Source organism: Ylistrum balloti, unplaced genomic scaffold (assembly GCF_031769215.1).
Source record: "Ylistrum balloti isolate Yb309-2 unplaced genomic scaffold, AGI_CSIRO_Ybal_v1 Utg370554, whole genome shotgun sequence".
Taxonomy (NCBI): domain Eukaryota; kingdom Metazoa; phylum Mollusca; class Bivalvia; order Pectinida; family Pectinidae; genus Ylistrum; species Ylistrum balloti.
Genome location: NW_026782349.1, coordinates 1,188,722 through 1,210,735, shown reverse-complemented (window position 1 = coordinate 1,210,735; position 22,014 = coordinate 1,188,722). Strand labels below are relative to the sequence as shown.

Sequence of the window (22,014 nt, the reverse complement as noted above, 5' to 3'; positions counted from 1 at the left end):
ATTAATATATGTCATTTTTCTTACATCTCAAAAATGTTTAGAATAATATATCACTCCGGTTCTTGTTCAAGCTTCCTACAGACAGCGAGGTCATCATTTTTTTTTTACTTCAACGTCAAGCATGGCAACTTCAGCAGGACAAATTGTGATCTACGGAGGGAAAGGTGCACTCGGCTCGGCATGCGTTTCGTTTTTCAAAGGCAAGGGATATGTAAGTGGCCATGCAAAAACTTGAGACAAAGATCTGTGCGTGAATGCATGCTGGATTTTTTAGTTCACCTGGAACGGCAGTTCGGAGGTCATGGATGGACATGGTCGAGCGTAAAGTAACATAATAAGCATTTGCTTGCAAATTGCAATCTCGAAAATCATGTGATCACTGCAGATGACCATGACAATTTTTGTTGGGTAATGGGTTGGTTTACGTATTTTACGCCGCTTTTACAAATGTTCATAAGTGTGCAGCTAACGCAATCTACCTTGATCCTCAAAGTTCTTAATTAATGTTTTCACAGTCACAGATAAGGTTAATTTAGAGTTTAGGGAATTTTACCCATTGATGAAAAACGTAATTTTTTGGTCTGCTGTGAGAAATGGACAGCCTTTTTGGTCATAATTAAAATGAGGGATGGGGTAGAAATACATGACATACAAGAATATTACATGATTAAAATATATGACAATTTTGAAGTTAGTTAGGTATTGTGACACCATAGTGATCTGGACCCAATCTCAGATCTATTCAACAAGGTAGCATGTAGGCTGTCACAATATATGTAGAGCTAAACCCGATAAATAGATAAATAATAACGTAAATAATAAAGTTATCAGGATTTTATGTTCATTCCATCTGCATTTAGGACTAAGTGATGTTCCTCTCCATAGCTTCCACACACTCCAGTTAAATTGGTATATTTCTTGATAATCTGTTATCCCTTTTAATTCAAACTGATCATGACATTACTTGGACCTGGGCTTGACCTTTTGTTGTCATCCAATTCAGTATAATCAAATAGCTAAGTAATCACTTTAACTTATGAAGAATGTTCCAATAGCATCAGACTATCCTATGGTTCTTTGAACAAGTCATGTTTCTAGATATGTATCTTAGTTGTACAGAAAACCAAAAGATTGTGATAAAGTTCAATATTTAATTAGACAACGAATCCCATATGTGAAGAAAAATAAGTTACATTAATAATTCTATCAGACTCACACAATCTTTCACACTTAATAGTTAATTTCTACAACTCCATATTTTTAAATAAGACGAACAATATCATTACTATTATATTAGCTTTCCTGGCATAAAATGAACACATTAATCAGAAGGCCTAAAGCTTACATTAAAATAGACAAAATCTTAATATATTAGTTAGGAAAATACACATCCACTCTAGGTCTGGTTTCTACACACTTCCAGAACATTTACATCTTTAGATGAAATAAGGAAAAACTAACATTCATGTATTCCAGACTTCTTATTCTTACTAAGAAAAATGCACTTTCAGTACAAACGCATATTTACTAAGTTAAATTCAAGTATTCCATCATCATACTTAATTCTCAATATATCTTTCTCACTACTAAGCCAAGTACAAAATAGATCAATATATTCCTGTCAAGCACTTGATCAGGTAATCACAGACCGGGAATTAGAAATTACCCAGTGATAAAACTACCACCCATCTATCCCTATGACTATGGTTCTAGTTTGTTTACTATAACTATTATTGTAAAATATTAAATAATTAGAAAAATCAAAAGATCCTAAATAATAAATTCCTATCAGTAATACCATCAGATGGTGGGCTATTAAAATCGCCTTACGTCTGTGGTCAGTCCGTCCATAAACAATTTTTGTTATTGCTCTTTCTTGAGAAGTACAGGATGGATCTTTTTCAAATTTCATTTGTAGGTTCCCCTTGTTTCCTTGGTCTTAAGTTGTGCCTGTTTGATTTTGGGACTGATCAGAAAAAACAAAATGGCTGATAGGTGGTCGTCTTGGATTTTTTCAATGAAGTTTGTTATAGCTATTTATTGAGAAGTACAAGATCAATCTTTTTCGGATTTCATATGTAGGTTCCCCTTGATCCTTAGTTGTGTCCATTTGATTTTGGGTTTGATCAGAAAAACCAAAATGGCAAACAGGTGGCCATCTTGGATCTTAACATTGCAAGATTGTTATCACTGTTTCTTGAGAAATATTGAATTAATCTTTCTCAAATTTCCGATGTAGGATCCCCTTTGTCCCTAGTTGTGCCAGAAAAACAAAATGGCTTCCAAGCGACCATCTTGGATTTGGCAGGTAAAGATTGTCATGGTTGTTTCCACAAAAGAATGTTCAAATTTGCTATCATTAAGAGCAAAAACAGAGAAGAAAAGAAGTGAAAAGATCCAACTTTCAAAGAATAAATAAAGATCAAACAATGGTGGGCACCAAGATCCCTCACGGATCTCTTGTTTATCTTTATGAAGATTCATATAAACTGGGTAGGCTATGTTAGAATGGCATTAAAATGACACAAATGTAGTTATGCTTTCCCAGTAGAATTTTCTGTTAGACATTTTCTTTTTCATATTATTATTTAAGCCTAAACTATTTGTGATTTTTGGTACATTATTAGTAATTTCTTTGTTATTTTGTTTTTTGTTTTGTTTTCTTCACTAGTTCAAAAGAAGCAATGAAAATGAAGTTTCTTTTCACCACAAATTGTTAGGTAAAGGGTGTTGTAGGATCGCTGATAACAATCACAGCATTGTTGGTTAGAGGTTTTGATCAGATCACTGGTGTTTATATAACAGAATGGTTGGTTGGCATGAATGCTGACTATCATCATTAGTAAAAAAATCTGATCAAAATTTTTCTGATTTTACAGTGGATTTGTTCCATTGATCTTGCACCAAATGAAATGGCTGATGCCAATATCTTAGTAAAGACAGACGTTTCCTGGACTGATCAGGAGACACAAGTGTTGGGGGAGATGGAGAGACTGATGGGTGGTAACAAGTTGGACGCAGTATTCTGTGTGGCAGGTGGCTGGGCTGGTGGTAATGCTGCTGACAAAGGTGAGGGGACCAACTGTTTGGTTCTTTTTATCTTGCCAGTACTGACCTTAATATTTGAGTGTCCCTTCTCAACATTTTCAATCACTGTAAGGAAGCATTGTGATCATTGTGATCACTCAGATATACATATACATGTATATTTAGATATTTTCAGAAGAAAATGATTTTAAAACTGTTTATATACCTTCCTATCTGATATTTTTCAAACATGTTACATTACAGAAAACAAGCATTTTGATGGTGTTTGATATGGTAGCAAACACCCTATAGAGATATATACAAATTGTACACGTCTAAATCTGGCATAGATACTTGGACAGTATGTGATTGATGAAAGGTGAATACTTACAACATTCAGAACTCTGATATTGTAATTAGCATTTTTAAATGTTGGTATTCTGTATGGCATATGTTGATGTTTCAGCCTTTGTAAAAAATGCTGACATGATGTGGAAACAAAGTGTGTGGACCTCCTCTATATCAGCAAGCATTGCTTCCAAACATTTGAAGGAAGGCGGAGTTTTGACCCTGCCCGGGGCCATGCCTGCACTGAAAGGCACACCAGGTAAGATCGGACACACTCTACAGTGTTGTTATAAATTATTTCAGCTCACCCTGGGAGAGATTAGGATCAGACTGTCATAAGACTGTAGGAGTTATCTCCCTTATCACATCTTACAGAAAGCCTTTTTTTTTTGCAGTAATAGTGTGGAACAAGTTTAAAAATGAAAATGATTGGTTAATAGTGTGCAACTGGAAATAATTTCTATGTCTGTGTAATTTTCTTTTTAATTGAGCATAGTTTGCTAAAACATTTCAAATATGGATCAAGAAAGCTAATTGTATGATAACTGAAGTATCTTAACACAGAACGTAGTATTATACCTTGAGATATTCCAGTCACTCTTTGACCATCAGTCCAGTGCTATCTAGTGAAAAAATAGTAAAATATCTCCACATATCATTTTACATTCTTTGTAAAGATATTTCAGTTACTGTTGTATCTGCTCAGTCACTTTTACTGAAAATAAATTTCATTTCCATATTCCTTGTCATCCCTTCTGTCTGATTTTGATATTGTAATGAAAAATTAATGGTATGTTGACTTAGTCACAATTGAGATGTTCATGAATGGATCCAATATAAATTGGACACAGGTCAGTGGTTCAGTTTGTAATAACAGAATTTTGCCCTTGATGCCAGTTATTGTGACTAGGTTTTAAAAGAGATTTGAACACATTGCAATGGGATATATTATAAAGGATAATAATATGTGTCAAAGTGATAGACACCAAATAAATTGTATTGAAATGGCACAGCCATTTTTTTCATTCAAGCAACTATATTTCTTGGAGGCTTTCTCGATACCTGACAGGTATCCTTACACTGGATGAAATAGAACATGTAGTCAAAGTTCAAATCAGCTGATATAAAGATGGATTTTAAAGGAAATGACTTGTTTGACATCTTATTGTTATGTTTCTTCTCTGTTTTTCGCAAAACTTCACAGTCTTTTAGAATTACAAAGTATTGGTCTGAAGCCATCAATTACAATTCATTCAGGGATTAGAGTCGTGTCAGCTCTGAAAATTTGACTTAAATGATAATAGGTTTAATAGCAAAGTTCTTGAAGTTTCTAAAACATATAAAGATTTGTAAAGATTGATGTTAACTGATTATATGATTCAGCAATACTTGGTCATTTACAGGGATGATTGGATATGGTATGGCTAAAGCTGCTATTCATCAGCTGGTTAAAAGTCTAGCTAGTGATAAGAGTGGAATGCCTACAAACGCCTTGACTGTAGCCATTCTGCCGTAAGTATTCAGTACTAAACCAGTATGGGATACTCAGTATCTTGGTGTGCTTGTATTTTTTAAATTTTTTGTATTTGAATATATTGCATATTTTGAGATATCTTTGTCACATTTTCATCATGTTGATTATATTTTCAATTTGGAAGAATGAATTAGAAAGACATTTTGCCTTTCTTGAGGATAGATAACAGCATTTTCACTTGTGATCAATAATAAAAGATATCTGTCATGTTCATAAGCCCACCCAAATATAATTACAAATTCTTAATAACTTGTAATAAGTCTATCCCCTGACTTTGAGCTCTGGGTTCCCTGTTAATTACAGGATGATCATGATAAAGTGGGTTTTTTTTGTTACTGCAGTCTAAATACGTAAGATAATCCCAAAAGTTCATTTCAGTCTGTCAGATGATAAAGACATTATGATTTTTAGACATATTTCTGGAGTTGTTTTTGACATTTCAGTATGACACTGGACACACCAATGAACCGTAAATTCATGTCTGAAGCAGACTTTACTACTTGGACTCCATTGGAGTTTGTGGCAGAGTAAGTTTTTGCTTTAAATCGTTTTAATTCTGACTTAGAGAGGAATGATGTTTTATGTATCCAGGTCGCTAAGATCAGAATAACTAATGGTGTATCTTTAGAAGTAGTCGGTTCAATGTTAAGATGTTTTCAAAACCTTTCTCTACTAAAATGTGAAGTTGTTATCAGAAGGTGCAGTGGATGTAATATGTATTGTATTTAAAATCTGACTTCAGTGTTGTTGTCTAACATATGTTTGCCCCAATAGTAGTCAGTTCTAGTGTTTTGTTGACATTTGAGAACCTTTTCAGTTTGAACACTATCACCTAGTATAAGCTTCACATAATACTCTTACTTGTTATTGACTTTTATTGTGAGTAGAAGTCAGTGTAAAATTTCCCTGACATGCAAGCTTAGGAAAGAATAATTCTCTCTCTCTCTCTCTCTCTCTCTCTCTCTCTCTCTCTCTCTCTCTCTCTCTCATAGGTAAGACCTTTGTCATTGTCATGATTTGTCAATAACTTCTCCATACCCTATATTTTTTTACTTACCAAATTGTATGGTATATAAAAACAATAAGTTGATTTAAATACATTTTTTCAGACTTTTCTACAAATGGATGATTGGAAGTGACAGACCAGCCAATGGGAGTTTGATGAAACTTGTGACAAAAGACAGCATCACAGATGTGTCAGCAGCATAATAACTGACGGTACCTTAGTCTGATGAAGTAGTAATAACTTCCATGTATAGAGAAAATCTTCTGGGCCAAAGTTGTTGTTTGCAACCTATTCCCCTGCTCCCTGGTGTGTGTACTGTATATGTAAACATTTACATGTATTGCTTTATGTAAATATAATGCTGTTGCTTATGATTATGAGCATGTGGAAAAAAGAAAACCAGTTTTTTGAAAATCAATATCTTCAACTTTATATTATATGTATCATGTATACAGCAGGACAACAAATCAGGACAACTATTGCTCATTATGATCAATTGTTAATTTTTCTTCATCATGAATATCAACTGCTGAATATGGTTGTGTCTAAAGATGGTTGAGAACTGTCCATCCAAGTTGATGAATTGTCAAATATCAAATGTTTATTTCAGTCCATGCTGAATTGTCCTATGCTTGTGTGATCTAATACTGGAACCAGAGTGGTGTAAATGTAGACTGTGTGTAGGTGTTGTGGAAGGTTTAAGTATACCTAGATTTGTAGTTGTCATAAAACAGAATTGACACAACATTTTAAACTGTTTATACTATAGACCTTTTCACTAATTTCTCGCTCAGTGACTAGTTTTGTAGAGTTGAATTATTTCCACTGTTACAGTGGTGTGCCATTCATTCCCTTTTCTTCACACAAAACTAAGGTTAAAAAAGTAAAATAAATTCGATATTGAGTATAACATTGAATCTGTGGTAGAAATGATGCCTTATTAGCGTAGAAGTGTGTTGATTTTTAACTTTGTTTGTAGAGACTGGTGGTTAAAGGTTTAAGTAAATCTATGTGATGTCATCATTTATGTAGCTTTGTAATAACCCTTGACTAGAATAATTCACTGCCTGATTGCTCTCATACTTCTATACTCACAAGAAAAAGATATGTCTATGCCATGAATAATGCTTCTGAAGTAAAATTTAATGTGTACATATAAGTGCTACCCTTATTTTTAAGTGCTTCTGTTGTTTGATTTTCACATTATTGTGTTCATTTTTAATGAAGATGTCATGCATTTATATTAAAACACCAGCAAACCAGTTGAATTTAATACCTGGTTATGATAATGAATCTACCATCAGAGAAAGTCTGTCTTTACACAATTAGATTTACTGCCTGTTATGATAATGAGTCTATCAATAGGGCTGTAATTTTGTACTCCACCTTCTTTCTTTTAGATTAAATTAAATTAAATCCTGTCAGTGCTCCAGTAAAAGGAGTTACCAGTACTTGATATTATAAAAATTTATCTTCGGATGCCTTCAAGTGTCATTCATCAAAATATGTGTTCATTGGTGTGAACTATTTTTAAATGATGAACTCAATAATCATAGCTTTTTCAGCTGTCGTGCACAAATTGTGTATACTGTTGAATTTTTATTTTATCTTAAACAAGATAGGGCACATCATTCCCTTATTTTAATAATAGTGATAGTCATTATTATGAATTTGCCTTTTAAAGTGAAAACCAGGATATATAGTAATGTCCTTTGCTAGTACATCTAGTTCTACCTATCCCTGTTTTGTGTGTTACTAACCTCCATGTGGATGGCAGCTGAAATGTTAATATAGTCTACATGTATGTACTGTACATCTCTTCAAAATTGCGAATTCAAATCCCTTATGAATATTTGTAAGATTATTACTCTGGATGGCATACATTTCAGTTTAGTAACTGATACCTGAGCCTTGAAAAGTTAAGGTCATTTAAAGTTCATCATTTGCAATTTTTTAAAGTCATACCTAGGTCAGCATTAAAAAAATCCTTAATTTGTGAATATATTTGAAGAGGTCATTATTGAAATGAGGTATTCACAAAATTAAAGAAATGTACAGTACATCACAGTACATGTGTTTTATCTGACTATTAATCAATAAATGTATAGTCATATCCCTATGATAATGTTTGGCACACCAAAACACCTTCAAGTGTCAATATTATGCTTTCAGATATCACTTCAACATAGAAACTGTCATACATTTATTACATGAATAGACATTTGTTGTGATGAACCAGCCACAAAGATTTTTATCAATATCATTATTCTGAATTTAAACAGATACAGCTGACATGAGAAAATAATGAAAAGTTAAAGAAACGTTTATTTTCGGATTTTATATCTTCAGCCGTTCTTTTTTTTCTCTCTCTCTTTTTGTGATAGTATTATGTTTTAGACTAGTCAGTACCTATTGTGCCACATGGGTTTTGTATGTTATTTGCTGTAGAGGATATATCTCCCATTACAAAACTTGTAACATTTCAACTCTGCAAGTTTCTAGTCATTAGAACAACATCACATACAATAAGTATTAAAAGTCATAAATCCAGTGCAAGAACTAAAAGATATGATGTATACTCATTTATAATAATTTTATTTCAAATACAAACATGAATATTGCCAAAATGTGAACTTTTATATTTTACATAACTATACATATTGATAGGCTAGTTTTACTTTATTTTTGTTTGACAAAAACTATTGAAAAGTATTGAGATTATGGGAAAGATATCTTTTTGTTAAGAACTGCCCAGAATTATGTTCCATTAAATTTGAATCACAGAAGTGAAATTCGGTGTTCTTCTTAATGTCTGGTTGTCAATGATAAAGTTTGAATTTCAGACTTGACATTTTATGGAGAATGACTTGTAGTTTGTTGTAGCAATATACAATCCTGGTTGTTTTGTCATATAATTTATATAGACATGTATGTTATCAATACATTCCAAATAAAAGTGTTGTCAGAATTTGTGCGTTGTCTGATATTTAGCCCACTATCGATGTCCATCATCTGTCTTTCCTTGAAATATTTCTTGTTATTGCTGTAACTGGAGAAAAGTGTGTAGCTTCCCTTTGACCATTCGGTGTCCATTTTCGAACTAATTAAAAAACAATGTGGCTGACAAGCTGCCATACATGTAGTATTTGTTTGGCATTCCTCAAAACAACTCCTATGGAACCAAGTGGCTGTGAAGGAGGACTACATATTAATTTGTCCAAATGAATGATGTTGACCTATCTTCAAGGTCATTGGTCAAATGTATTAAAATCTTGAAATAACTTCTCAATAACTAAGAGAATTGTGTTACATGTACTGTGCCAGTGGTATGCTGCTATTGAGCAAATAATGTTTGATATCCAGGAGTGTGATAAATGTATCTCACTTATTCAGGACAAAGTAACTGAAATAACAGGAAAACTTCACAGATGCTTATGGACATGAATAAGATTTTTTTTTCTTACTTTATGTTGTATTTGATTAAATGTGGTAAGTTCAAATTGGAAATTTAGCATCTGCATGTACTAAAATGGTAATTCTCAATTAACTTGCCATATTTAATTTTTAAAATCACATTTATTTCCACAAACACTTGTTGAAAACTTAGGATTAAAAACGATTATCTACATGAAACATGTGACAGTGAATAAAAGGAAAATGAAAAAGAACAAATGCATGTACACTGCTGTATCAGCACTGCCAAATTAAACAGAAACATACAGACACCCTTGACAAAGTAACATGCACACGTTAAAACAATAGCTCTGACAACTATAAATGAACAGTGATCAAATGATTGTCAAATGTTTTACTATTCATTTGCTTCTAGTCTAAAACTGCAAGTTCAATCACATTCATATTTCATGCAGTTGTGAGATATCTTCATTCTGATGCAATTCATTCTACTGTTAAGAAACTGAAAGTCGTCTAAAGCTATTTTTAGATCCAAACACGAGAACACATCCGGGTCTCCGTCATGGCGGCGACCATAGGTTGTGAAATACTGGGACGTTTCATTTAAAGTTCGACTCGTGTCGCCATCTGCATGTACTCGATGTCATTTGGAAATATCGTTTTATTTTAACACAAGTAGTCTTAGTTAATGGAATAAAGCATGGACAGAAGACAGATATCGAAGCTGTTAGCTGCAGCTGTTCTCGGAGGTACGTACAAGCATCGTAGGCTACATAATGATTGTTCTGGGAGGAATGACTGTCGTGGGAATGTTTTCATTGACCAGCAGTTCATTACTTGGGGTTCCCGATGGTGAAGTCTTACATAATTTAACATATCCATAATAAATGGACGAAGTACACAGATTTGTTAAGAGTGTCACAAAATTAAGAAAATAGATGTATGATAGTGCAAAGAATATCCCCAGGTTTAAAGTGGATAAGTGGAGAATGATACAAACATTAAACATTAAAACTATATGATGAGTTTTTGACAATATGCTGTAATACTAAAATGGGAGAACTAGCTACCTATTACTCACGAGGCAGGCTTTATATGACTTCATTAAGGATTAATTCATACTAGTAGGGTGATGTGTATTTTCTTCTACACTACTCCCTCCTTCAAAAGTATTCCATAAATAACCTCATCTCAGGTTCTTAATCTACATGAAAACATCTAATTCTCTATAACTTCTAATGTAAAAGAATGACTAAATGTGTAGTGTAAATAGCAGTGTGCCATCAAATCATATGTATGTACCAAATGCACAAAGATAGTAAAGTCTCTCTGTATATCAGAAGTTACTGAGTATGCCAACCCCCTCCCCCCCCCCCCCCCCCCCCCCAAAAAAAAAAAAAAACCCTACCTATTCTCCACTTCTGATATGGAGCTATGGAATATCTAACATTGAAGAACTAGATTAATACCTTTTGCAATACACTTGCCTTTGATACAGGTTGTTCTGTTGTTCATTTCTAGGTGTTGGAATATGGGCAATTCTAAAGACTATCAAAACATTAAAAAACAATGTGAAGGTGTACCAGAGGAAAAAGGAGATTTTTGTTGTTCAAACTGAAGAAGAATGGGAACAGTTTTACGCCACCTTCATACAAAACAAGCAAATCAAGGTAGGTCCATGTCACCTTTATCCAAATAAGCTCATCAACAAGAGTCCATGCCACTTTCATTAAATGTCAGAACACCAAGGTAGGATTGTGTCACCTTCATATGAAATCAGCTTATCCACAACAGCCCACGCCACTTCCATACAAAGTCAGAACATTAATTCAATGTAGGACTGTGTCACCTTCACACACGAAATCAGCTTATCCACAACAGCCCCACACCACCTTCATACATAGTCAGAACACCAAGATAGACTCATACCACCTTCATACAAAATGAGTACACCAATAATGGCCCATGCCACCTTCATACAAAATGAGTACACCAATAATGGCCCATGCCATACAAAGTCAGGACATCAACAATGGTTCATGTCATCTGTAAGTAAATTTGCTCATCAACAAAGGCTATTGTAACCTTCATTCATAGTCAGCACATTCTCATAGTTTTCACATCATGGTAGACCTTTATCGCCTTCATACAAAAAGTCAACACATCTAGGTAGACTTATGTTCTTTCTTAATACACTAGGACTTAAGTCTAATTAGATCAATGTATGTTTCTGGCTCACTCACAATGTAACCATGTAGAATTACAAATTATGTGCCTTTCTCCTGTGCATTGTCTCTGTTTTTGGACATACAAGTTTTAACACTAACTATTTTTTGTGTCTAGTTTTACATGATCATTTATGATTGACAGGTGCTTGGCTTTGACTGTGAGTGGGTGTTTCATGGCCGTCGACATCCAGTAGCATTACTTCAGCTAGCAACGCAGGAAGGAGTGTGTGCACTTATACGAACTTTCAGAATTTCTACTTTTCCTTCATCTCTTCAACAGTTATTAAAAGACAGAAGGTAATCCATATATAGACAAAAGGTCTTCATTCCAGGATATGGTTCACATAAATTTGAATGGACAGTATTTTTGTCTCTGTTGTTGATTGATTAGTCCAAGCCAAGGTCACTGTGAAGGACAATGTCTAAACAATAATGCAGTCATAAGACTTTACTTCACAGACTTTCATGTCATAACTAGGTGTTGTGTCACAATTAATAATGCTACTTTTAAGGTCAAAGGTCAAGTACACGCTCATTAAGTTGTAATTTGTTTTCATCTTTACTTGAAGATTTTTTAAAAATTGTGACTGCAACATACAAGTATTCTGTTATGTTTATATAACATTATGTTTGTAGCATACTGAAAGTTGGTGTTGCACCTAAAGATGATGCCAAGAAATTATTCCAGGACTATGGCCTCTCTGTACATGGATGTATCGATCTGCGACACATGCTTTTCCGGGTCCGCGGCATCTATCAATGGTGAGTGGCTCTGTTTCTTGCTGAGCAGCTCTGTTTCTTGTTCAGTCTACTACCATCTACCATAACACTCAAAAATTTTTTTGCTCAGATCATTAATGCCATATCTGAACAGTTCAATGATTAAATAGTGTATTGTAATGAAATGTGGTGAAGTGTCTGACAGTCCGGTAGTGGGCAATTTAATTTTTTTTCTGTCATTTGATACTGTAATAGATAGACATTTTCTAATAATGATATATCAAAATAGCACCTTTATTTGTCTTCTCTGCATGTACTTATTTAGCACAACACAAAAAATAGGTATTTTGAGATTGGTTGTAAAATAGATTCCTTTCTTTGATCTTACAATACATGCAGTTGTTTGTTTGAACCTTGTGTGTGTGAAAACTGTGATAATTATCTAGTTCCAGCATTGGTCTTCAGGGTGTGGCTGAGGGAGTACTTGGGGTTACCATTAATAAAGATAAATCTGTACGCTGTGGAAACTGGGAGGCGGACATTTTGTCTTCTAGACAGGTTTGTTGTGCATTCTCGAGGCCTATTGAACCACAACTTAGATGTCCAATTTTAAAGATTGTTGCTATGATTGAAATTTAATATGAAACTAATTTCTGTCAGGATTTGAAACATTTGTGAAAAGACAATACACGAGAACAATTACAGTTTATTATGGTTTAAAAAAAATGTGAAAGCAGAATTAACAGTGCATTGAGTAAATGATATCATGGTTGAGTCAACACAACATGAATAAACAATGTTTTCATTGAAATATTATTTTATCTTTGAAAAATATGATTGACTTGTTTGGTCGGCATAGGAATTTTGATGAGGGAACAGTATGAAATAAAACAGATGTGTAGTATTTGTAAAATTAATTCAATGTATGTCTTTTAGTCATTTCCACCTGAATATTTTTCAAAGGTCACAGTCGTAAAAGCCATATCCGTTGTGTTTCTTACAGAAAGAGTATGCTGCTGATGATGCTATTGTAGCAGTTGATATTTTCACACACTTGGTCCTCGCCAAGTTGCTGAACCGACGGCCCGATGCAGACAGTATGCAGTCAGATGTGTTTGTAAATGAAAGTCGTTTCTGGAGGACATCACGATCACTATGTCAGGGAGTAGTGGATGCCAATTACAAACACACACCCAATGCAGGAACTCGAAACAAACCCTCACGAATGTACAAAAAGCTAGTGAAGGTGCTCACAGATCGTGAAAAACAGGTACATTAACAATAAATTTAGTCTATATATATTTTACTATTCAAAATCACATTCTTTTCAGCTTTTTATTATTTGATGATGGAATGCTTGTTTTGTGGAACACATGAGTTTTTTGTTCAAAATTTTAAGTTAAAAAAAAATCTGTGAAAATCAGTTATATTAATTGGATATTATCATCTCTGACAGGGTGAGCTTTTTGTAGTCTGGTGGGTGAGGGATGACTTTTAAACTAAATGAAAATGTCACTGACTGTTGTTTAATTTAATGATGCTACCTGTCTTTTATGATAGGATGAAAAGAGTGATGGAGAGATGGATGATGATGTAAGCAGTGAAGCAGAACTCTCAGAAGAAATGAACCAACAGTCCACATCTCTGGTGCAAGCAAAGAAAGAAGGGAAGTCTTATATGACACGACAGCGCCCCCTGTATGATAATTGTCTTCTCCTTGCTCCAGACGGGGATCTCCTTTGTTCTTGTGATGTCAAAAAGGCTGCATGGTACCTAGAAAGGGGATTAGCAGGTTAGCAGTTAAAAGAAATGTCTTCATTACTTTTTTTTGAGGGATCAGTAATGGGTTATCTAGTTCTTTGAAGGAAAGTAATGAGTTTTCTTCGTCTTTGAGGGATCAGTAATGAGTTATCTTCTTTTTTGAAGGATAGTAACAAGTTTTCTTCATCTTTAAGGGATCAGCTATGAGTTCTCTTCTTTTTTGAAGGAAAGTAATGAGTTTTCTTCGTCTTTGAGGGATCAGCTATGAGTTATCTTCTTTTTTGAAGGATAGTAATGAGTTTTCTTCATCTTTGAAGGAAAGTAATGAGTTTTCTTCGTCTTTGAGGGATCGGTAATGAGTTCTCTTCTTTTTTGAAGGATATTAATGAGTTTTCTTCATCTTTGAGGGATCAGTAATGAGTTATCTTCTTTTTTGAAGGATATTAATGAGTTTTCTTCATCTTTGAGGTATCAGCTATGAGTTCTCTTCTTTTTTGAAGGATAGTAACAAGTTTTCTTCATCTTTGAGGGATCAGCTATGAGTTCTCTTCTTTTTTGAAGGATAGTAACAAGTTTTCTTCATCTTTGAGGGATCAGCTATGAGTTCTCTTCTTTTTTGAAGGATAGTAACAAGTTTTCTTCGTCTTTTAGGGATCAGCTATGAGTTCTCTTCTTTTTTGAAGGATAGTAACAAGTTTTCTTCATCTTTGAGGGATCAGCTATGAGTTCTCTTCTTTTTTGAAGGATAGTAACAAGTTTTCTTCATCTTTGAGGGATCAGCTATGAGTTCTCTTCTTTTTTGAAGGATAGTAACAAGTTTTCTTCATCTTTGAATTATAATTAGGAGTTAACTTCTTTTTTCAGGGAACAGTAGCAAGTTATTTTCTTCAGTGATGGATAGTAATGAGTTTGGATTATACTCTTTAGTTTTCCAATACCTTTTTATTTTTATGTAGGACATTAACTTCAATTATTTACTAGAAGGATCAGGTAACAACCAACACCAAAATTGATAAAAATATAGAGTTATAAGCATTGATACAATGTGATGAAATTGATATAGGCCATAGAGTCACATTCATTGATGGAAGATTGATGATAAAAATAAAAAATTGATCAGATTTATTGATGGAATGTGATATTGGCAAGGGCAATCACCTGTATTATTCACTATATTTGGCTTTGCAGACAAAGTGGAAGACTCACCTTTGACAGTGAAGCTGAGATTTGAGCCAGCAGGTCGTCCAACAGATGACTACTACCTCCAGGACAAGGAGAACATCTGTGTTGTGTGTGGAGCAGACGAGTCTTATATACGCAAGTGTGTCATTCCTCGGGAGTATAGAAAGTAAGTCATTCCAAATGAGTGCAGTCTCTCAGTCTCAAGAAAACAGAAAGTGAGTCTATCGTCCTCCAATGATGCAGGAAGTGGGTATGTCATCCTTCAGGTGTACAGAAAGTTAGTGTGTCATCCCATGGATATACAGGAAGTGAAAGTGCCATCCTTTTTGTGTACAGGAAATGAATGTGTTATCCCTTAAGTAAATAGGATGTGAGCATGTCATCCCATGGTTATACAGGAAGTGAAAGTGCCATCCTTTTTGTGTACAGGAAATGAATGTGTTATCCCTTAAGTAAATAGGATGTGAGCATGTCATCCCATGGTTATACAGGAAGTGAAAGTGCCATCCCTTTTGTGTACAGGAAATGAATGTGTTATCCCTTAAGTAAATAGGATGTGAGCATGTCATCCCATGGTTATACAGGAAGTGAAAGTGCCATCCTTTTTGTGTACAGGAAATGAATGTGTTATCCCTTAAGTAAATAGGATGTGAGCATGTCATCCCATGGTTATACAGGAAGTGAAAGTGCCATCCTTTTTGTGTACAGGAAATGAATGTGTTATCCCTTAAGTAAATAGGATGTGAGCATGTCATCCCATGGTTATACAGGAAGTGAGTGTCCCATGGTTATACAGGAAGTGAGTGTGTCATCCCATGGTTATACAGGAAGTGTGTGTGTCATCCCATGGTTATACAGGAAGTGAGTGTGTCATCCCATGGTTATACAGGAAGTGAGTGTGTCATCCCATGGTTATACAGGAAGTGAGTGTGTCATCTCTTGATGATACAGGAAACAAAGATGTTGTCCTTTTGGTATACAGGAAGTGAGTGGGTCATTCTGCTGGTGTACAGAGAGCCAGCGTGTACTTCATGAGATGTACAGGAAAAGAGTTTGTTATCCTTTTGGTGTACAGGAAGTGAGTGGGTCATTCTGCTGGTGTACAGAGAGCCAGCGTGTACTTCCTGAGATGTACAGGAAAAGAGTTTGTTGTCCTTTTGGTGTACAGGAAGTGAGTGGGTCATTCTGCTGGTGTACAGAGAGCCAGCGTGTACTTCCTGAGATGTACAGGAAAAGAGTTTTTTATCCTTTTGGTGTACAGGAAGTGAGTGGGTCATTCTGCTGGTGTACAGAGAGCCAGCGTGTACTTCCTGAGATGTACAGGAAAAGAGTTTGTTGTCCTTTTGGTGTACAGGAAGTGAGTGGGTCATTCTGCTGGTGTACAGAGAGCCAGCGTGTACTTCCTGAGATGTACAGGAAAAGAGTTTGTTGTCCTTTTGGTATACAGGAAGTGAGTGGGTCATTCTGCTGGTGTACAGAGAGCCAGCGTGTACTTCCTGGGGTGTACAGGAAAAGAGTTTGTTATCCTTTTGGTGTACAGGAAGTGAGTGGGTCATTCTGCTGGTGTACAGAGAGCCAGCGTGTACTTCCTGAGATGTACAGGAAAAGAGTTTGTTGTCCTTTTGGTATACAGGAAGTGAGTGGGTCATTCTGCTGGTGTACAGAGAGCCAGCGTGTACTTCCTGGGGTGTACAGGAAAAGAGTTTGTTATCCTTTTGGTGTACAGGAAGTGAGTGGGTCATTCTGCTGGTGTACAGAGAGCCAGCGTGTACTTCCTCAGGTGTACAGGAAAAGAATTTGTTATCCTTTTGGTATACAGGAAGTGAGTGGTTCATTCTGCTGGTGTACAGAGAGTGAGCATGTCATTCCCCAGGTGTACAGGAAAAGAAAGTGTCATCGAATGAAGGAAGTTTGTATCCCTTCAGAGAAGAGAGTTGGTCATCTGTTGAAGGTACAGAAAGTATATGTGTTTTTTGTTTGTTTGTAACTTTTTTCTTTTTAGCACTAATAAAAAAGAATGCTGTATGGATTTTATCTATGTGCCAAAAAAGTTAGAGAGGAGGTGTCATGCGCCCATAGAGTTAGAGAGGAGGTGTCATGTGCTTAAAGTGTAAGAGAGGAGGTGTCATGCGCCCATAGAGTTAGAGAGGAGGTGTCATGTGCTCATAGTGTAAGAGTGGAGGTGTCATGTGCTCATAGAGTTAGAGAGGAGGTGTCATGTGCTTATAGTGTCAGAGAGGAGGTGTCATGTGCTCATAGGGTTAGAGAGGAGGTGTCATGTGCTCATAGTGTAAGAGTGGAGGTGTCATGTGTCCATAGAATTAGAGAGGAGGTGTCATGTGCCCACAGAGTTAGAGAGGAGGTGTCATGTGCTCATAGTGTAAGAGTGGAGGTGTCATGTGTCCATAGAGTTAGAGTGGAGGGGTCCTGTGCTCATTGAGTTAGAGAGGAGGTGTCATGTGCTCATAGAGAGGAGGTGTCATGTGCTGTGCTTATAGAGAGAGGTCATGTGCTCAGGTGTCATGTGCTCATAGAGTTAGAGAGGAGGTGTCATGTGCTCATAGTGTAAGAGTGGAGGTGTCATGTGTCCATAGAGTTAGAGTGGAGGGGTCCTGTGCTCATTGAGTTAGAGAGGAGGTGTCATGTGCTCATTGAGTTAGAGAGGAGGTGTCATGTGCTCATGATGTAAGAGTGGAGGTGTCATGTGCCCATAGGGGTCATGTGTTAGAGAGAGGTGTCATGTGCCCACATAGTGTAGAGAGAGTTAGGAGGTGTCATGTGCTCATAGGAGTGGAGGTGTCATGTGCCCATAGAGTTAGAGTGGAGGTGTCATGTGTCCATATAGAGGTGTCATGTGCCAATAGAGTTAGAGTGTGTCATGTGCCCAGAGTGGAGGTGTCATGTGCCCATAGAGTTAGAGTGGAGGGGTCATGTGCTCATAGAGTTAGAGAGGAGGTGTCATGTGCTTATAGTGTCAGAGAGGAGGTGTCATGTGCTCATAGCGTAAGAGTGGAGGTGTCATGTGTCCATAGAGTTAGAGAGGAGGTGTCATGTGTCCACAGAGTTAGAGTGGAGGTGTCATGTGCCCATAGAGTTAGAGTGGAGGTGTCATGTGCTCATGATGTAAGAGTGGAGGTGTCATGTGCCCATAGAGTTAGAGAGGATGCGTCATGTGCCCATAGTGTAAAAGTGGAGGGGTCATGTGGCCATTGAGTTAGAGTGGAGGTGTCATGTGCCCATAGAGTTAGGGTGGAGGTGTCATGTGCCCACAGAGTTAGGAGGTGTCACGTGCCCATAGAGTCAGAGAGGAGGGGTCATGTGCCCGTAGTGTAAGAGTGGAGGGGTCATGTGCTCATGATGTAAGAGAGGAGGTGTCATGTGCTCATAGAGTTAGAGTGGAGGTGTCATGTTCCCATAGAATTAGAGTGGAGGTGTCATGTGCCAATAGAGTTAGAGTGGAGGTGTCATGTGCCCGTAGTGTAAGAGTGGAGCGGTCATGTGCCAATAGAGTTAGAGTGGAGGTGTCATGTGCCCACAGAGGTAGAGTGGAGGTGTCATGCGCAAATAGAGTTAGAGAGGAGGTGTCATGTGCTCATAGCGTAAAAGTGGAGGGGTCATGTGGCCATTGAGTTAGAGTGGAGGTGTCATGTGCCCATAGAGTTAGGGTGGAGGTGTCATGTGCCCATAGTGTAAAAGTGGAGGGGTCATGTGGCCATTGAGTTAGAGTGGAGGTGTCATGTGCCCATAGAGTTAGAGTGGAGGTGTCATGTGCCCACAGAGTTAGGAGGTGTCACGTGCCCATAGAGTCAGAGAGGAGGTCATGTGCCAGAGTTAGAGTGGAGGGGTCATGTGCTCATGATGTAAGAGAGGAGGTGTCATGTGCTCATAGAGTTAGAGTGGAGGTGTCATGTGCCAATAGAGTTAGAGTGGAGGTGTCATGTGCCCATAGAGTTAGAGTGGAGGTGTCATGTGCCCATAGAGTTAGAGTGGAGGTGTCATGTGCCCACAGAGTTAGAGTGGAGGTGTCATGCGCCAATAGAGTTAGAGAGGAGGTGTCATGTGCTCATAGCGTAAGAGTGGAGGTGTCATGTGTCCATAGAGTTAGAGAGGAGGTGTCATGTGCCCATAGAGTTAGAGAGGAGGTGTCATGTGCTCATAGTGTAAGAGTGGAGGTGTCATGTGTCCATAGAGTTAGAGAGGAGGTGTCATGTGTCCACAGAGTTAGAGTGGAGGTGTCATGTGCCCACAGAGTTAGGAGGTGTCATGTGCCCATAGAGTAAGAGTGGAGGTGTCATGTGTCCATAGAGTTAGAGAGGAGGTGTCATGTGCCCATTGAGTTAGAGTGGAGGAGTCATGTGCCCATAGTGTAAGAGTGGAGGGGTCATGTGGCCATTGAGTGGAGGTGTCATGTGCTCATGATACAAGAGTGGAGGTGTCATGTGCCCATAGAGTTAGAGAGGAGGTGTCATGTGCCTATAGAGTTAGAGAGGAGGTGTCATGTGCTCATAGTGTAAGAGTGGAGGGGTCATCTGCCCATAGAGTTAAAGTGGAGGTGTCATCTGCCCATAGAGTTAAAGTGGAGGGGTTATGTTAAGTTTGCTGTTAAGCATTATAGACTTAACATTGTATAACTAGAGTGTCTAGAACGGAAAGGAGGAACGCAAGAGAGTCTTCACTTCTGTAAGTTTTGTCTTTCAATCACATTTATTAGATCTTTGGAATCATGTAATCAGAATTTATGGAAAGGAAAAAGGTTGTCATTTTGGGTCAGAGTACAACGAAGTAAAACGTAAGCCTAGTGTTGGAAATTATTTTTGAATCAGCATAATGCAAAATGTACTTGTTTTCTTTACATGTGTGAATATATAGTTAATATGAGTGACAAAATCATCGGGTCATAAATTCAGGCACTTTATGCCTCTTGTTTATTGTTCTGATATTAGTAATTATTGTTCATATCTTCTAACATATTTACTTCATTACATTTTTCTCTTAGTTTTCTTAGTTTTAATGTACAGTATGTTGTTTTTGTTACCTGATGTTGTCTGTTTGTACAGATATTTACCTCACCAACTAAAAGATCATTCCTCACATGATGTTTTGTTGATGTGTGTTCCTTGTCACATGGACAGTACTCAGCACGATTCTGTGTTACGTAACAAGCTTGCAGAGGAATGTAACGCACCAATAGACAACGGCTCAGGGATCAAAGTTCACAATGATGAAGATCTTCGCAAGGTTTGCTCAGCTGCAAAGTGAGTATACTATACTGATGCATAATTAGCATGGAAAAATACATACCTGGAAAAGAAATTATATAAAGAAAGAACCAAATTAGTATTTGATTAGATATGAAAATTTATCCAAAATACGTAAATACCCGGTAAGGTAAATTTTCTCTGAACTTAAAAATTACTTCATTACTTAATTTTGAAACAAGTTACATGACAGTTTGCCTATTTTATAGAGAATGTGATATTTCAATTCTTTTACTTAAGTCTGTGTTAATCTTTGTGATAAAATTATAAATCATTGAATGGCGCTTTATAATACAGTGATAATGACACTATTTCTATCTAGTTATTGAATTATCATATAAAATATTACATTTCTACTCCTGTAAGATCCACTATGTATTTCAAATATTATGGTGAGATTTCTTTCAACCGTTTGTCAGTCGAACATCATTTGAACTATTATAGGGCCTTGCTGAAAAGTCGGGATAAGATACCAGCTCAAAGGCAGGAATTATTAGAAGATACAATCCGAAGTTTTTACAACACAGAGGTTGTCACAGAGGAACTATTGAATGAAGCAGTTGATATAGATTACAAGTTAGTGAATTATTAAAAAATCTTGATATAACAACACATGCTGAAATTGTTATTAAGCTACATATATTATTTACAAGATACATTTAGAATTATGTCTGGTGACTGTACATTTTTTATAATTTCTGTTTATTTTTTTTTATTGTAATCTTTTTATCAATGCGTAAAATCATATTTAGATCTGTCCATACAAGGACTATTGATAAACTATATTTTTTCAGGATTCGTAATATATGGTACAAGCCACATGGAAAGAGAGTAGTTACATATATGAAGAGACATGGTGGATTGTTCAACTTCGAGAAAAGATGGCGGAAACATTTCCTTCAAACTATGAAACCAAAGTTCATGCCAAAAGGTTGGTCAGTTAGTCATCGTCATGAACATCATCGTGATGATGACGACAATGAGGACAATGATAGTTTATCTGACTTGGAGGTGGATTTTACAAATGATGTGTGACACAGGACAGTCATGAAATAAACAATTAATAAAAGGTCTGTCAGTATGGTGGACTACTTAATCAGGTAAAGAAATTTGCAGAAAAATAAAATAAAATGAAATAGTTTTATGCATCAGCAGTGCCTGGTTTTGTTTATAACTATGTACCAGCTTCAGTTATTGTATAAGTTTGTCCCTCTAGGACTATTTAGTGATGCTAGGGACCAAAAGTGTGGAATCATACAGCAGTGTTGTCCCTCTAGGACTATTTAGTGATGCTAGGGACCAAAAGTGTGGAATCATACAGCAGTGTTGTCCCGCTAGAACTATTTAGCTATGCTAGGGGCCAAATGTTTTGAAATGCAGATGAAATGTTAAAAAAACAAACTGAAACGGGAGGTGTCCCATCCCAATAATTACATGTAGATCAGTTGGATCATATTGAATAAGTGATTAATCCACAAAATTTAGGGTTTTTCGCAGATGTGGTGGTATCTATTGGTAGAAATTCAAGTGTGATAA

General features: G+C 36.4%; 1 protein-coding gene across 1 annotated transcript; it reads left to right on the top strand.

Annotated features, from left to right (window-relative positions):
- Positions 1 to 115: 115 nt before the first annotated feature.
- LOC132556202 (exonuclease 3'-5' domain-containing protein 2-like) lies at positions 116 to 21,591 on the top strand. Its single transcript, XM_060220595.1, has 17 exons — positions 116 to 211; positions 2,880 to 3,069; positions 3,494 to 3,634; positions 4,779 to 4,887; positions 5,353 to 5,436; positions 6,019 to 6,105; positions 10,029 to 10,078; positions 10,851 to 10,999; positions 11,700 to 11,854; positions 12,194 to 12,319; positions 12,724 to 12,835; positions 13,281 to 13,547; positions 13,838 to 14,069; positions 15,227 to 15,386; positions 20,278 to 20,475; positions 20,923 to 21,054; positions 21,273 to 21,591. The coding sequence occupies exons 1-17, from the start codon at positions 122 to 124 to the stop codon at positions 21,511 to 21,513; spliced, it is 2,523 nt and encodes an 840-aa protein (XP_060076578.1). The 5' UTR covers positions 116 to 121; the 3' UTR covers positions 21,514 to 21,591.
- The last annotated feature ends 423 nt before the right edge of the window (positions 21,592 to 22,014 follow it).

Coding starts and splice junctions, on each gene's coding strand:
- LOC132556202 (XM_060220595.1), top strand. CDS start 122: ATGGCAACTTCAGCAGGACAAATTGTGATCTACGGAGGGAAAGGTGCA. Junction 212..2,879: donor TTTTCAAAGGCAAGGGATAT/GTAAGTGGCCAT, acceptor CTGATTTTACAG/TGGATTTGTTCCATTGATCT. Junction 21,055..21,272: donor GCAGTTGATATAGATTACAA/GTTAGTGAATTA, acceptor ATATTTTTTCAG/GATTCGTAATATATGGTACA.